This window comes from Cyprinus carpio, chromosome A11, assembly GCF_018340385.1.
Source record: "Cyprinus carpio isolate SPL01 chromosome A11, ASM1834038v1, whole genome shotgun sequence".
NCBI classification, from domain to species: Eukaryota; Metazoa; Chordata; class Actinopteri; order Cypriniformes; family Cyprinidae; genus Cyprinus; species Cyprinus carpio.
Window position 1 is genome coordinate 15,066,229 of NC_056582.1, and position 17,011 is coordinate 15,083,239.

The window sequence follows — 17,011 nt, forward strand, 5'->3', positions numbered from 1 at the left end:
AGAATTTTTTTTTTTAAAAATATAATATAATAATAATAAATAAAATATGCTAAGCTAAGCTAAATGTTAAGAAACTAAAGTTCAGCTAAATGTCATGCTTAAAATGTCATCTTCGATTTTTGGGTGAATGGCGGGGTCCCTTCTCAGTGTGTCCCCATCCACAAAAGCATCACTGCACTGCAAAAGATGAAAGTATTGTATTTAAATATTTTAAATTGTCAGTAGTGTCAAATTAAATATGTAATATACTCAATATGCTGCCTCCACTGAATAAGTTCTATGGTTGTAACTCGCTGTGCCGCATAATAAGGTGGTTGAGTTCAGAGCAGGTGAACTGTCAGTAGATTTAATCTTTAGGTTACTCTGAAGGCCTCTGTGCAAAAGCAAATCGCATTTATCATTGTAGAGCATCACGCAGCTCTCGCCACATGACTTACATACACGCACAAACACAACAGTCAGACACTGTGAAGGTCTCAAGGTAGGTATTAGATCTGTTATAAAGAAAAACATCTTGTAGATAAAGAATCTTCCAAGAGCCTCAATGTCACGTGGCTCTTGAGGATAAAAATGTGTTTGCAAATGGTTACTGACAGAACAATAAAACCTATAGATTACACTGCATGGAGTCACACAGACACATACAGACACACAATAGGTGAGAGAAGGAAGGAACATGTTTAACCAATGTCCTTGGATCATTTCACACCACTGGACTGTGACTAGAATCGATAAAGTGTCATTTCTAGAACCGGGGTCAATGTGATGGATAGAGATGGACTGTTTCTGCAATAAAGTCACTACAAGATGGTTTGGATAGAAGTGTGGAAGACAAAAGTGACAATGACACTGACCGGCTTCTTGCCAACTATGAGCTTCTCCACCTTCTGCACCTGGGAGACGTGGTCTTCGTTAGTTTTAAGCTCCCGCTTCCGGATTCGCTCGTAGATGCCTACCAACATCTCTCTTGGGATATCCTCTCCGTCGTCCACCCCTGTGCACAGGAAGCAAAACCCAGATTGGATATTTAGGGCACGCAAAAGATTTATGGAAATTTTAGGAAAGAATCAGAAATGTAGGTCAAGCACATCTGAATTACAACGTGACTATATTTACATATGGAAGTTAAATGTGAATCTCTGTTTGCTTCGCTCCAATTATCATGCAAGGTTGTGACCAGAGAGACGTCATTGCTATCCCAAAGAAGCCATTCATCAGTCTGGAGCACATGCATTAAGTTTAATAAGAGCAAATTTGAGACTTTTTTTAGTATGATAAAAATCTCTGAATGACTTTGAAGGGAATTTATGAATGGAACAGATTCAGTTTGCAATGAAAAATGTTAATCGCACCGCGAAGGTTCTTTACAAAGTCCTCCAGTTTCATCTTCCTCTCTGGCTTCACGTTTGGGCTGTACATGTCCGTGTTGAGGAGTATAATGGCAAACGCCAGGATGAAGATGGTATCGGGGTTCCTAAATTGACGCACCACCCCCGGGTTGCAGATGCAGTAGCGCTGACTGAATGGAAATAATAAACACAACTACAACAAATGAACAAAGTGAAACAAATTAATACGAGACTGCACTTCTACAGAATCAATAGCTGCTCTGGTGAGTAATTGGTTCTAGATGCACAAGCCTGAATGAGAAAAGTAAAACTGCCATCCTGTTAAAGAGCTATGTTCTTTCAGATAACACTTAAATGGATTTTAAACTGTTCATATGGAAAGATGTCTGCCTCTGAGGGTTTAGCTATAACAATATTTTTTGAAGGTCTACGGGTGGTAAGCAGGCAACTGTTGGAGTTATCTTCACACACGTTGTAAGCCAGTGTGATCACTCAAATGACAGACGGTCCTTGAAGCCAATCGAACGATGCTGTCTGAGGGCTAAGGGAGTGTTGAAGACCAAAAAAGCTAAATATCTTAGAGGCTTTTTCTTGCTTAAACAAGGTTTCACTGAAAATTATAATCGTTCCATTTTCATTGTCTAATCACCAAGCTTCTCTTAAAAGAACAGGTCACACAAAAATGAAAATTCTGTCATTATTTATTCACGCTTATGTTATTCCAAACCCATATGACTTACTGTCTATGTAGAAAACAAGAGGTGAATTTCCTGGCCACTCTTTTCGAAAATATGAAAATGAATGATAAGTTGTATTGATGTCATTTCAATGATGTGTTGAAATGAATGATAGGTTGTCAATCCCCAAATATGACCCATAAATATATCATAAAAGAGGTTCATATGACTTATGGGCTATATTCCAAGTCTTCTGAGCAATATTGTAGTTTTGTAACAGACCAAAATTTAAGTCGTTATGCACTAAAAATCTTGATCTCTTTGGCATGTAATAGAAAATATTATTTTGATTATGATTCATTAGATATTTTTAATAGATCAGTTGAGTCAGTTCTCAAAACCAGTCTGAATGACTCATTCATGAGTCAGATGGATATAAGCATAACATTTCAAAACAAGTGAGAGTTTTCATTCTTGTGTGTCTAGCACTTTAACAGTGCTTCTTTTTTAAAGAATGAACTGAAATGTTTTTCACCTGAAGGCTTCAATGAGTCGCTCCACCTTCTGTGCCTCTCCTTGCACCCGGATATGTGCCTGGAATTTTCTCAAGGCTTCATCCAGCTCCATTCCAGAGAAATCCATCTCATCTACCACACAGCTGGAAAAAGATAATGAACAAAGTCAAAGGACCGCTACATTCTTTCCAACACTGTAGTATATCCAAGATGGTGTATTTCATATTAGTTTGGAAATCTTCTGGGGAAAAATTGCATTCTATTCCAATGAATTGTATTAATTTTCACAGCACACATGAAGATATCTTAAACTGAGAGTGGTCACTGCTTTTAGACAAAGGAAAAAGGAGACAAATTTAGTCTTTCCGATAAAAGCAAGTTCTATCAGTCTCTAAATCACAATCATGGGGCATACAGAGCAATCTGAGGGACATTTTGCTCCAGGGATACTCAGAGTGCATTTGATCTCACATTTTTTTTTCAAGGAAGTGCCCTTAAAAAAGGCGCTGTCAGACTGAGCTGAACATAGACTGCATGGCCTTATCTGCCCCCATTATCTTGACGTTAGTGGCAGATTGAAAGGGAGGATGAGTTAACTTAAGAGTGAGAATGAGTTGATTCATTCCCAGAAAAGTACTCCATGAATCCAGACACCTTATTCAATACGTACAAAGCAGTGCAAGAGTCCATACATTTTATCCCTCTCTCACTCTTTGATTCCATGGAGGACTGGCTAGAATAATCATTTGTCATATGCGGACTAATTTCAAGGGGTCACTAATAGCTACAGCAAATTCTTGTGGTTACAACAAAAACGAACCAGTTTTCAATTTTCTGAAACGGAATTAATATTTTCCACCTTTGATCCTAAATGCATTCAATTTAAAAAGAGGACACTAAATGGATGTGGGTACAATTGTAAAGAACCAGTTTCTAAAACAATGGACTATGAGCTTTGATCCTACATGCACTCAAAGCCACATGAGCTTGAAAGGCTTAGACACAGTGGTCAGTTTATCTCAGGAGGGAACACATAAATTCAAAATGCTTCAGTGATACTGGCTTAATGTAATTTATCAAGTTAATTCTGCTGTGGTGAGGATAGTGAAGGATAGCGAAAAGCATAATTACAGGGGAGCATCAATTAAAGATTAAAGATTATCATGATGGAATTCCAGCAGAATTTTTTTTTCCTTTATTTTTCTTTCTTTGGAGAATTTGTGTTTTCTTTTTTTGTTAATGTAGGTCACATATGCTTTACTTACGTATGGAGCGTGGACTGGTTAAATTGAAAAAAAAAAAAAGACTGCAGCATCTGCCAGTAAATGAATTAGATTAAAACTGAATTGTGTTATTTTTTTCTATAATAATATACTTTTACCAGTCCTGGTTTAATTGACAGAGACAACTAATTGTAAATAACCCATGCACAAAACAAAAGTGCTGAAAATTACTACATATTTGAAATAACTTGGGTTTGGAGTATACTTCACTTTGAATTACTGTTTATGTATATACAATACACCCAACTAACCCAGTTGAATTTGTTGAACTTACTCAAGAACATCTCTGTTGAACTGTTTCTGCCTGTTGCCCAGGAACTCGCCAATCATCTGTCGACTCAGCCCTTTTCTCTGTAACAGGAAATGGGCAACTCCCACAGGTGTGTCTGGGACAAATCCTCGCTCAATCAGGTATTGGGTGCCTTTTTCAGGTTTCCTAGAGACAATAAAAGAAGATCAAGAGTCTGAACAGTGCCTGTACTGGTCCCAAAGTGTGACTACGTATCTCAGCTCAAGTATGTTCTTGTGACTGGACTGTTACCATACAAGATTAAAAGGAACTTAATGGCGCAGAGAAAAAAATGGGCAAATCCACAATCATCCAAGATTAGAGGTTCCCACTTTAAACAAGGCTTTAAATGAACAAACACATTCTAAGACTCACACATACTGGCACATAAACATGCACAGCCCCAGCAGCATGCAATCACCTTAATCCATTCAATAAGAAATTAAATCTGATCTGAAATACCTCATGATTGCAAAAATAAATGATCAAAGATAATCCATATGTTATTATAAGGAGCTTAAAAAAAAGAATTAATCTTGTTTGTCTTAAGTACACAGAGCTAGATGGTAAACTCTGGTTATGAGGGCAGTGTGGTTTCCTTGATCAACATCCCAACTAAACTAATAGTGTTCTCATCACAGTTCTAATTGCTTGATCGCTAATCAAATTTAGAGTGCTGAGTGGCAATCAAACAGCACCACATGCATGCACACAGACACACTGAATAAATAAATGAGCAAAAATTAAAACATTAAAACACACTATTGCTATTGCTATCTATTGCTCTTTGTACACTTGGTTTAGATGATAATTGAAAAAACATTAGCTTGCGCATTGTTTGTGCACAAAGATCTTTCATAGCTATTAACACAGCTCCAACTGGGCTAATGAAAACTCAGTGCAACTGTAACATGACACTCCAAAACAGAGTATGTGAGCGGCATGGTATTGAGGAGCAAAGTAGCATCATTTTTGCCTGGAGTGAGGTGTGTTCCTCTAGCTCAAATAGTTGAGCATGACATTAGCAATGCCAAAGTCGTAGGCTTGATCGCTTGAATGCAAGTCACTTTTGATAAAAACATCTGCCAACTGCATTAATGTAACATTTAAAATTTTCAAAATGTGCAAGTATAATAGAATTGCATGCTGGCAACAATTCACATCATAATCATGCTAACATGTGCATATGAACATAAAAGCATACTGAAACAACTTAGTGTGGTCACGTGTACCTTACTAAAACGAGCATGGTCATGTATACCTTGAAAAATGGATTCAAGTCTGTTGAACTTATAATATGCAAATTTGCCATGTTTTGTAAAATGAAGTTTCTTGGGTAGTAATGACCTGTGATTAAGCTGTGCTTCATGCTGCTTTGCTTAGGTTTCGCTAATTCGGCTTTAAAGTCACAGTGTTCAAATTGTTCTGGAAGCAGAAAATGGAAAACCCGGAGTGGATTTCGAGTGGACACTCCACTCACATACTATTTTCTCAAACTGGCTTTCTACAACCAAAAGGATGAATTCAAACTTCACCTACTTGTTAAAAAGGTTCAGGCCGATACGATAGTGCCTCTTGCGGATGATATCGTTGCTGAACGCGGGCGAGTCCCAACTGTTGCGGGTCTCTTTATGATATGTCTGCTTGCTGAGAGTCTGCTCTCGAAGACTATCCCTGGATGAGGACTCCGAACTGCAGTTGATGGTATCATTGGAATTGGAAGTGCTGTTGATGCTGTCGTTATCACCGTCAGAAAAGTCCGACTCAGATTTGCTTTGCCGGTTGGCAGTGCCGTTGATTGCCAGGTGGCTCTCCAGCTGCCGTGGCCGATGCCGAGGAGCATCGTCATCTCTTGCCGGTCCCCGTGGGGGTAGCGCGTGAGAGGGGATGTGTTTCGGGCTGCCGTGCTGGCTGGCGATGCCCCGATCGTAAGCGTTCTGCCTCTTGAGAGAGCTTCGGTCAGAACGGTCGCTCAGCTCAACTGAGCTATCACTGGGAGGTTCGATGGTGAGCAGGGGAAGATGGTCTATCCTCAATCTCTGCTCTTGACACTCCAGTGACGGGGTGCTTCGGCAACTAGTGTCTGTGTCAGCCTTTTCGTCCTTGTGTGCTAGAGACCAGTAATCCTGCGAGGAGTTCAAAGAACGTAGACGGAGGTCTGACTCCGTGCTAGAGGGTCTGTCAACTGATTGTGATAAAGGAAGAGGAGGGGAGAGCTCTTCCTCGTCTATATAAAGTGTCACATCGCTATAGGAGGCTGTCATCTCATCCCGCTTACGGTGGTCACTACTGTGGGAAGGCTTGATCTTGTAGGTAACCTCTTGCTCCCTGTCTGGATGACCTCTGGTTGGCTCTGGCTGTCCGTCGTCTCCATGTAGGCTGCGACAGTTCAGAGCATCATCTATCGACTCTGCCAACGATTTCACCTGTCGAGAGAAAACGTCCTCCAGCTCTGTAATGGCGTCCGTGAAATCACTCTGGACTGCAGGTGACTTCATGTTGGTGGGGACCATCTCCCCACGCTCCGATTGCACCAAGGCTCCTAGTTTAGAACCATCGTCTGTAAGAGACACCTGCTTCCCCTCAAAATACGAACTGTGGACTTTTTCAGGTCCTTCAAATGAAAACTGCATTCTCATATTGGACAAAACTATGCGTCTGGACATGCGGTTCTCCGACATAGAACTCCTGAGGCGCTCAAAGTTCTTGTTCATCTGATATTGGCGGAAGGCAGTCTGGATTGTTCGCGCAGCATGTCGGGTTATAAAACGCCCTCCATATTTGCGCTCCAGCATCTCCACCTGTGGAAACACACAAAGATTACGCACCACTTTTAGTGATAGTAGCAAAACCCAAACTTGCATATGTCCCTTTCTTCCTTAGTCTTACAGAATTTTATTGTTGACAGGGATTTTGTTCTCCCTCCCATGACACAATATGACTTGACCAAACCTCAAGCCAAAAATGGTAAGCCACATAAATAAAAGAGACAAATAAAAGCCACACATAGTTCTAACTATTAAAGCTAGGGTATTTTGGCAGATAGGATGGATAAAACCATTTCATCCCTTATAAAGGCATCATGGACTGAAGAACGCCTTTAGCATGGTACCTAAGAAACCAGTTGTAACTCACTATCATGCAAAAGCCTGCTCAAGACCTTTTTAGCCTGAAGAATGGGCAGAACTAATCACATTTCTCAGCTCTGTGGGACCTCACACAGAGACGGTGGGAAGCACGCCACTGGATAGTACCACAACACAGTCACTCTGAATACGAATCACTCTCCCAACATGCATTTATGATTCTCATCTCCCAAATCCTAAAAGGTTCTCATTGATCTCATATCAGCCTTTGGGTGTATCAAATTACTTCATATGAAAGACATCCAGTCAACACAAGCAAACTGAAGAAATTAATGTTCATCCAACTACAATAAACTAGATTTATTTACACAGTCCTTCAAGGGGAAGTACATCAAGCATAAGATGAAGCCACTGAAACTCAATCACACTCACAAAAAGGCTCATCACAATATGAATACAAATAGTTGGTGGAGAATTTATGGTTTCTTGGTAGCATTCTAGTTAAAGGTCATGAAGAAATCTACCTGTTTGTCTTGGAGGTCGGTTGAGAGCTCATAGCTCTCAGACAGTGATCGTGAGCGTTTGATGGCCTCCTCTTCTGCCTGTTTGCGAAGGATCGACTGGGAATGCTGGAGTTTGGGTCGCCGCGGGCGCTGCCGTACCTCGTGAGCGTACAGTGGTGGGCCGTCGAAGTGCTCGCCACTGATGATGGCAGTGCGGCTCACTGGCCCTCGTAAGTAACCACCACTGTTATCTAGAGAGGGGCCCGCCTCACCACCCGGAGCCTCACCTTCCACACTGTAGACAGGAAAAGAAAAAAACTGTAAGTTGATAGAGTGGGTTAGAAAAAAATTTAACAACGAGTCACACTACACCTATTGCATGGTCTGTTTTTGATTCATTTAAAATAACTGACTCATAAGAGTCATCTGTTTGTGAATTAGCCTGTTCAGATTACGTCATCATTTTCCAATAAATGCCCTGTTTTTTCATCACATTCAATACAAATGGCAAAGTCACATTCACGGATCTGTTAAATATGAAGATTCAGACCAGCATTCACAGTACATATAACACATGCCACCTTGTTTTTCCAGACACAAATCAAAGTTCCTTGTAAATCCCCTTATCCACTCCCACAAGCTTACACGTGAGATTACAAGTTGAGCTTTGAACTGGTGAGGAGGTATAACAGCAAACGACTACTTTTATAGTAACACACAATGGTATGGTGCATCTCTGTCAAGATAAATAAAGAGAAACGAATACACAGACTCTTTGGGCAAAAATATAAATGGAATGATCAACACTTCCTGCAGACAAAACTCACAGCTCACTGGATGTTCAGGAAACAGTCTCAACACAGAACCCCCAGAGATTATATTTCAGTTGATTAAGTTAGCATTTACTTTGGTGTAATCCATGAGTTTTAATCTATGTACTTTTTTATAACATACTGCCTCCGTAGTATGTGCTTTTAGATGCTAATTCCTCCAGTACTGCATACTATGATAAAATATTCTAGCAGTCTAGTGTCAGCTGTCACATACATCATGCTCACACACCAAACGACACACTCCGGGCCATAGCTCAGAGAATCAACAGCATAACTCCTACCTGTCAACACCTTAGGAGAAGTATACCTGCTGTGGCAAATGGCTTTTGTTTCTTGAAGAGATGAGTAAAAAGAAAACTGTGGCACATTCGTTAACAAATAAAACAATCAAATATACTTCAGCCACGCCATTTCTAATGTGATTGCTTGGAAAGGTCAAAGTACATAACGAGGGATATTTGATTACAATGCATATCAGTTACACAAGTGAAAGAGAGATGACAGATATAGGTGATTTTGATGATCTTAAAAATATACAGTAGTCTTATCATAGTCAATCTCAGGACCAGTGACAAAATACATATGGATGGGTCTGGTTCAAGATTTAATATAAATGTTAAGCAAATTAATTTCAATATTTCATACCGTACATTAAAATTTGTAATTTATAATTTTCTATAATTTTTTTTTAAACAAAGAGGTAAAGATTTATAACATCAGCCATAAACTGACAATAATGATCAGCTCTTGTGTATCTGCCAGATTCTTAATATCGATGCATGCTTAGATTAAATTAGATATTTTTTTTTTGATGGAAATATTGTTTCAGCACCAAGAAGGATGTTGATCCAGGAAGGTATCCTTCTTTTCAACTCTTTCATGTTCCACAAAAGCCAAATCTGAATTCTTTTAGTACATGTTTGTTTTGCACCTTTACTGCTTCTCATCCACATACTCATACTTCCTTGCATCAACTAAATTCCAGCAGATTAACTTTCTAGATGAAGTGCTCTTCTTTTAATTAAAGGAATTAGTGTGCAGTAGAGCATTCAGTATTACAGAGATGAGAACACAGACACACTTAGATTGATTGAATTTGTTCATCTTGTATAGAGGAAGCGGCAGAGGAGAGATGTATGGATGTCAGAGCACTTGGCACTGTTTGCAGGTGTTTCCAATCATGGATAAGACAATACAAGAGCCTGGTGTAGATTGACTTCAACAAGCAATATACTCAGGGGGCAGGCTCTATTGAGCCGATACACCCTTATACACATGCCCCTTCAGCTAGTGCTGTGATCAGCAAATGACATACAGAGGATGCTGAGAGATGTTGGGTTGAAGGTATAGAGACTGTTCTCACACTTCGTGACAGGTCTGTATTCACATGCTGCTTAAAAATAATAAGCCTCAGTCTGAAGGAAGAACCTCTGCACCTCACTCCCAATTTTTTTTTTCAATATGGGGACAGGAGAGGTGTCAGTGAATAAATGGAAAAACAAAGTAGCTTGGATTTCTTATTTGAAAAAGTAACAATTTACAACCATTCTTATGACTTTATTAGAGGTGGCATAAATGCAAACCAATAATCTGCCTTAGGGTTACTTCATATTATCAACACTAAATTAACAATTGTATAAAATGCTACAGACAAAAATCATAATGTTCATCTATAAACACATATCACATGAAAAACAGTCACTCTTGAAACACTACTTATTCAAATCTCCTAGTTAAAAGCTTTGTGTGATTCACTTAAAAGAACTGAATCATAAGAATCATTATTAGAGTAAGACTACACCGATTGCATTGTCTATATCATAACTGTAACGTTTCCCAACCGTAGTACTGCCTGTTTTATCATGCAGAGCACATTAAGATGACTCTTGAGTGCCTATCCAACTTCCAGAGATGACCCAAAGTTATGAACACACATAAAGCCCACCTACCGCTCTGAAGGACACAACTAATGAACGGTCCAGATGGGTAAAGTAGGAGCTTATATATAAATAAATGTTATATACAATGGCCTTGTTTCATGTATTCCTACATGCACACATAAATACCTTCACTCTGCCCACAGTGGTTGGTCATAAAGAAAGATGAACATGTTTTGTTACATATGATTGTACATTATATGGAAACATGACGCAAGGTAATTCAGATGATGAATTTGACAGCTAATTTCCCCAAATCTCTGCACTGAGGCTATGTGGCTCGAATGACTTCTGGTGTCTGACGCCTGATGTCTCCTGAAAGAGCTCTAAGCGGGTCCCTTGAAGGGTGGCAGCAAATATAGTTTTCATTTTGTTTGGTTGCCTTCTCATCTCTCTGAGGAGAGCCAGGGTTATTTCAAAGTCTGACTCCCCATAAAAATTGATAGATGATGGTGCCTGAAAAGTCACAACTATTGTGAACACAAGCGATATATAATCCTTTGAGGATGCCAGATGACATGTCTGTGAATAGATTCAATGAAAAAATGTAAGAAAATAAATACATGGACGTGTTTAGAGATCATCACAGTGATGGCGTGGGGGAAAAACTTGCTGAAATGGAGGACATCCATTCATCTCAGGGCAAAACAATCAAAACAGTGGGCTAAATGTTCAAGGGTGAGTCGCTAAATTTAAACTACAAGGCGGGATAAAGCTGAATGAGTGGCAATCCAGCTCTCATTTTAATTTTCTGCCTCATGTTATTTTATAAGACCGTGAACGAAATAGCAAATTGAATTTAATGAGGAAGAAAGCCTGCTTTAATTGAGCTGAGGACTGTGCTCTCAAATCTATACGCTGGTGCTCAAAACACTAATTAGACATGGGGTCATTGTTAAAATGGACACAGATTAGCTTCCAAGTCTGTCAAGTTTTAACTTTCTTTCTTGCGCCATTCCAAAAATGTCCTGTAATGAAACAAACAGACCACTAGGGGCACCAATGGGCATTTCAGAAATTCAGCCAGCTTTAAAGGAATCATTCGCACAAAAATAAAAAAATTATTTTTAAATTACATGAGGGTGATATTTTTGGCTAAACTATCTCTTCAACAAAATATCTGTATTGTATTACACCCAAATGTAATTTACAGTATATACTTGGGCGTTTTTTTTCAATCAAGCGAATTGTGAAGACAACTGAGGCTGTCATACTCAAATCCATAATTCAAGACAGCTGGCCAAGTTCTGGATTTTCCAGAGGGTCTCATTAGGCAGCAAGATGAGGCGTTTCTATAGGACTGGTTTGGGCTAAGAGAGATATGGGAGGTTCTGACAAGGGTAAAAGAACACAAGTGCTAACAAGATGGTGAGGTGTTAGGATCTGACAGAAGACGAAATGCACCGTCTCTTGCTCTCCCCTGGAGTTCACCTAAATGAGAATCTCAAAAGAAGACCTCTATCTCACAGAGCTAAATTACTTGTTTGAAACTCAAAGCCAAGAAACTATTGACTTACAACATGCCGATATAAAGAGGAACTAATCACTGGCAATTTCAATCATCTACAATTCCCATGAGTAAAAGTACAACTGGTTGAACTGCATTTTATTTACATTTAATCCCTCTGAGGTGTCCACAATTCTGCATTTTTTATTCCTTTTTAGGCAGCAATTTCTGCTGAGCTTACATCATCTAATTGACTGTGAAGCAGAGGTGCAGATGCTGAATCTAACAAAGAAAACTAACAAGCTCATTTACATTTCACTACCTAAACCACATTTCATTTGAACTCCTGGGTGCTAATTTTGGAATCTTTTTCATGTCCTGAAACTTCAAGCTCTAAAGTTTTTACTGCCACCCTGACAACTGACTTTAGATTTTTTTTTAATTTTGATGCTGTATGTTTAAGATTAGACTTATATAAGATTATATTATATATTATATATATATATATATATAATAATATATAATAATAATAAAAAAAGAAAAAAAAATTTTTTATATATATATGTTTTAAATGTAATTTATTCCTGTGTTGGCAAAACTGAATTTTCAGCAGCCATTATTCCAGTTTTCAGAGTCACATCTTCCTTCAGAAATTTGGTGCTCATGAAACATTTTTGATTATTATCAATGTTTGAAAACACTTGTACTGCTTAATATTTTTGTGGATATTTCTAAATGTTACAAATTGATTTCATTTAAAGAAAAAAATCTTACTGATCCCAAACAACCTTAGGTTTCTGAGGCTTTGAGGGGGCAGAAGAAGCTGTCAAAATTACAGATGGGGGTTTTCCCCAGAATTACGCACATATATAAGTTTCACTGACATTGTTTGGTATGTGTGTGATCTTTAAGACCCTCACATGAAACAAGTGCTTTAAATCCAGGTTTGAGAGCATTAGAGGACCAGTCAGGCTGCCTTCACAAGAGTGCCACTTCGCATGAATGCAGCCCTGTTGACTGGGAAATGCTCCGGCATCTTACATAAAGCACTCATTGTTCAAATAAAGCTTGTTTTATTAACATTACCAAGCTTATTCTGGTATTGCATGCATTTCAATGGGGCTGATCTAGTAATATACATACATGTCTCTATTTGTTATGATTAATAAGATCAAATTGTTTTGTTGGCCATGCCACCATGGCACCTTCCAATGACCAAGTTAAGAAAATACACAGCTGAAAAACTCATGCAATAAAAACATGCAAAATGGCTAATGTAGAGACCTCAACGAAAAAAAAAATCTACTCTGGTTATCATTTTTGACTAACACAATCTGCATTTACAGTCAGTGATGGATAGAGGTCATCAGTGACAAAAAGTCAGACAAAAATCTGGAATGGCATTACTGCAAATTTTCATGGAAATGACATGGATATAAATGTGTCTGATCAACTGAAACATCACTTAAAAGCACAACTAGAAGCAGAAGTGCGCTCAGAGCAACAATGGAGGGGTTTGCGCAATAGAGGAAGATCCCCCATAATTCAAAGCAGGTAAATGAAACAAAGAGCCACAGAGCAAGATGTCTCATAAAACATCTGTGTCTACTTACAAACACACCCAGATACAACAATACACCCCGTCACAATGAATAAGAACACAGTAGAGGCACACTTTAAACTTATTTCTACTTCTATACATGTTCTTACACACACAATACACAAACACACACAGAAATCTTACCAGCTGCCCAGTTCCAGCAGAGACTGGCTTCTGTCTGAAGCACAGTGCAAACACCACATGTCGATCTCTGATCCCTACAAACATCAACATCCCTTTGGCCTGTGGCTGCCCATCTCCTCGCCAGGCAAAGCCGTCTCATAGGAAAAACAGGCACGCTCTCAGTCCCACTAAAGTCCACTAAATCCTCACCCTCTCCGTTGTGCGCGCTCTTTCCTTCTCTCCTTTTTTCTCCTCTGACTTTGTGGAAGGGGTGCTCTGAGGGGTGTGCAGAGAAGGGGAGGGAATTCCACAGTCAGGAAAACTAATTATGTGATGGCGGGAATATAAACGACCAGCCCGACCCAAAGAGGAGGGAATGGGCCGGCCCGCTGAGTCTGGAGCAACAGAGCCAAAAGAACGTAGGCTGGAAAGCCACGAAGGGATCGGGAAGCCCCTCTAGAATGACAAAAAGGATGTGAGTCTATAAATAGCACGATCACAGGATGGACTAAAACTGGATGGATTGGATTGAGGAAGTCCAGCTCTCTCTCAGGTTACAACGGCTGCAGTAATATGAGCTCGTAACTTGTCACACACACGCTCCAGACTGGACTGGAGAAGTGCAGCCAAAAAGCGCTCTTTACTCAACGGGCCAGTTTACACACCCATGATGAAACTTGAAGAAAGTTACAACCTAGCTTTGTAATTTGTGATGTGAATTAAAGCAGCTGTGTGGATTTCTATTGCCTTTAAGAGATACTTCACCCCAAAAAAATTGTCATCATTTATTCACCATCATGTCATTCCAAAGCCTTTCTTTTCTTCTGTGGAAAACACAAAAGAACAACTGTTTTTGTCTATGCAATAAAAAGCCAAATAGGTCTAAAACAAACCTGAACCCCATTGACATTCATTGTCAGGTCTTCAGTTGGGGAAAAAAAAAACACTGAGATGCTTTTCAAAATATCTTCTTTTGTATTCCACATAAGAAAGAAAGAAAGAAAGAAAGTCACACAGGTTTGGAACAACAGACTAAATAAACATTCATTTTTTTGGATGAACTATCCTTTCAAATGCAAAAAGCCTCAATGAGGAAAACTGTCTAAAGTGCATCAAAATGTCAACAAAATTGTCCAGCTGACGCCTTTTTCACAGACAAGTATCTGTTGTCTTGTAAAAGAGGTCTAAAACACACAGACACACACACACACACACACACACACACAGCTGTATTTATAACATCTCTATAATCTTTTCCCTCCTCCCGTCTACTTGCATAAGGAGGGCGGCCTGGCTTACGCATTTCCTTTCTGACATCATTACCTAAACAATGGGCGTCGCTCAGGCAAAGCCCAGATGCTATCGCCCGCCCAAATGTGCAGTTTAGAGTGTCTGTGGGGTGAGAGAAAATAACCTCACAGTGTAGACTAGCTTGGTTTAAGGAGTCTCATCAAAAAGAGAAATGAAAAAGTCGACACGAATAGCTTCCACGTGGTGACATCTTGGAATTTGGTGTCTAACGGTCGAGAAGTGATGTTCTCTAATTAGAGGAAAAGCTCAAAGGGCCTCTCTTATTTCCTGTTCCCTGCTCTCTTCCTGAACTAAGAATCCCTAAAGGAAGACTAAAACAGGTGGAAACTGGACCAAAGGGTCCAGACAGCCATATTAACATCTGTTCTTCAATGTTAGCCTCAAGATGTACATGTGCTATTTGTCAAAGATCTTCAGTTCTAAAGTGGAAAGCAGAATCGCAGCAAGAAGCTGAAATACTGATCATGTATGCCTTTATGAAGCCAGTTTGGTAATGTCTCGGCACACAAGGAATAAATAAAACCATTGGTGAGGACGTCTAATGGGTCTGAGGAGTCATACATTCAATAGCCCGTGACTCACTCCCAAAATGCAGTGACTAAATGAGATGGACACATGCAGGAATACCGAAACATCACTAAACTGATGAATTGCTATTTTGGATGTACAAATGAATGCAGTTGAAGTCAGTGAGGCAAAAACCCATTTCACTTCTCTATAGCTTATACAAAGCGGGAGGTCACTGTGACTTAGTGCTTTTAGAGCCACCTGACAGAGTTCATTACTGAGGTCCTCAAATCTTTTAATGCTAAAAGGCTTGGAGAGCAATACAATCTTTCCTGCTTGTCAGAATAAGGCTTCAAGGAAAACAGCGTGACAAATTTATTCATTTGATTCTAGGTCCACTAAAACACCACAATGACTGTAGAAAACTTCTATTTCTAATATATATTTGAAGGATATTCAGCTGTTTGCAGCTGTATGGGAAAAAAGAAGGTGGCAGAGTAACTCCAATAATAAAATAATAATGTTTTTACTCCAATAATAAAATAGTTCCAAACAATGACTCAATTACTCACTCGTAAACTCATACTGACATAATGGTGCAACCTCGACCAATCAGATTTGTAACTTAACATGTACTGTATACTTTTTATGTATTTTTATTATTATTTTTTATATATATGTTTTTAAGTCTCAATGAACCACTCCTTTTTATTTTTGCCTTTTCTTAACCAGCTGTCATTGCTATTCTCAGCCTACAATCTGGACTGACAGACAGCTGAGCTTCCTGCGAACTCGAAAGACAGGATCACAAAGTATCATTCCAGGTCTGACTTCATTCTCATCTTCAATCCATGGAACAAATTCAGTTCCAGCAGATGAATATGGAAAAGACATATATTTGAAAAGAGCTGGACTGAGTTTTTCCTATTAGCTCACCGCTGATTCCTAAGAAACAAAACCCAGTGAATCTACAGAACAAGTGTGAATTAAATTACAGACTGTGGTCATGATGGAACAGCTTAATCTCTGATTTGAGTTGCGTCTGTCTGGGAAAAAAAAAAAAAAAACTCATTGTTGAAATCTGTCTACAGTGACACAAGTCCCTAGTGTTATTCTGCAATGGATTTTGGTGTGAAATTACATGTTATCTCCATTATGGATAATGAACTCATTTCTTTCCTTCTCAATAGTTACTTTGTGATCCTGTCTTAAAGGGATAGTTTTGTTTTATAACTTAATGTATTACTCATGCCCATTTAACACCCCATTTTTTTTTGCAGTAAAACACAAAGAGAAAAAACTTTTAAGAGTGTATTCTCTTGTTTATATATACATGAAAATATATAATTTAATAAAATATGATATGTGCACTATATTTCATGACTTTACAGACATGACTTTTAAAGCCATATGACAGGTTCAAAATACTTTTATAGTCTTTTTGGTCATTTTTAAGCTTGACGAACAGTCCAATCCACACGAAAAAGATTAAGAAATTTTTCAAAATTTTTCCCAAATACAGTATACAGCAACATGAACAATCCACTTAAG

The 17,011-nt window shown here is 38.9% G+C and overlaps 1 protein-coding gene across 11 annotated transcripts in view; it reads right to left on the minus strand.

Moving 5' to 3' along the window:
• The window catches only part of LOC109059922 (IQ motif and SEC7 domain-containing protein 1-like), a 170,940-nt gene that overhangs the window by 7,998 nt on the left and 145,931 nt on the right, over positions 1-17,011 (minus strand). For 9 of the 11 annotated variants that reach the window (XM_042766466.1, XM_042766465.1, XM_042766471.1 and 6 more), the window contains 6 exons: positions 7,724-7,997; positions 5,653-6,914; positions 4,099-4,260; positions 2,562-2,684; positions 1,353-1,519; positions 855-994 (listed from right to left, as the gene is read on the minus strand). In XM_042766466.1, the coding sequence (XP_042622400.1) occupies positions 855-994; positions 1,353-1,519; positions 2,562-2,684; positions 4,099-4,260; positions 5,653-6,914; positions 7,724-7,997 (2,128 nt within the window). Of the gene's footprint in view, positions 1-854; positions 995-1,352; positions 1,520-2,561; positions 2,685-4,098; positions 4,261-5,652; positions 6,915-7,723; positions 7,998-8,816; positions 9,215-13,663; positions 14,587-17,011 lie in introns of those variants that run through there. The other 2 variants (XM_042766469.1, XM_042766474.1) reach the window with 2 other exon arrangements.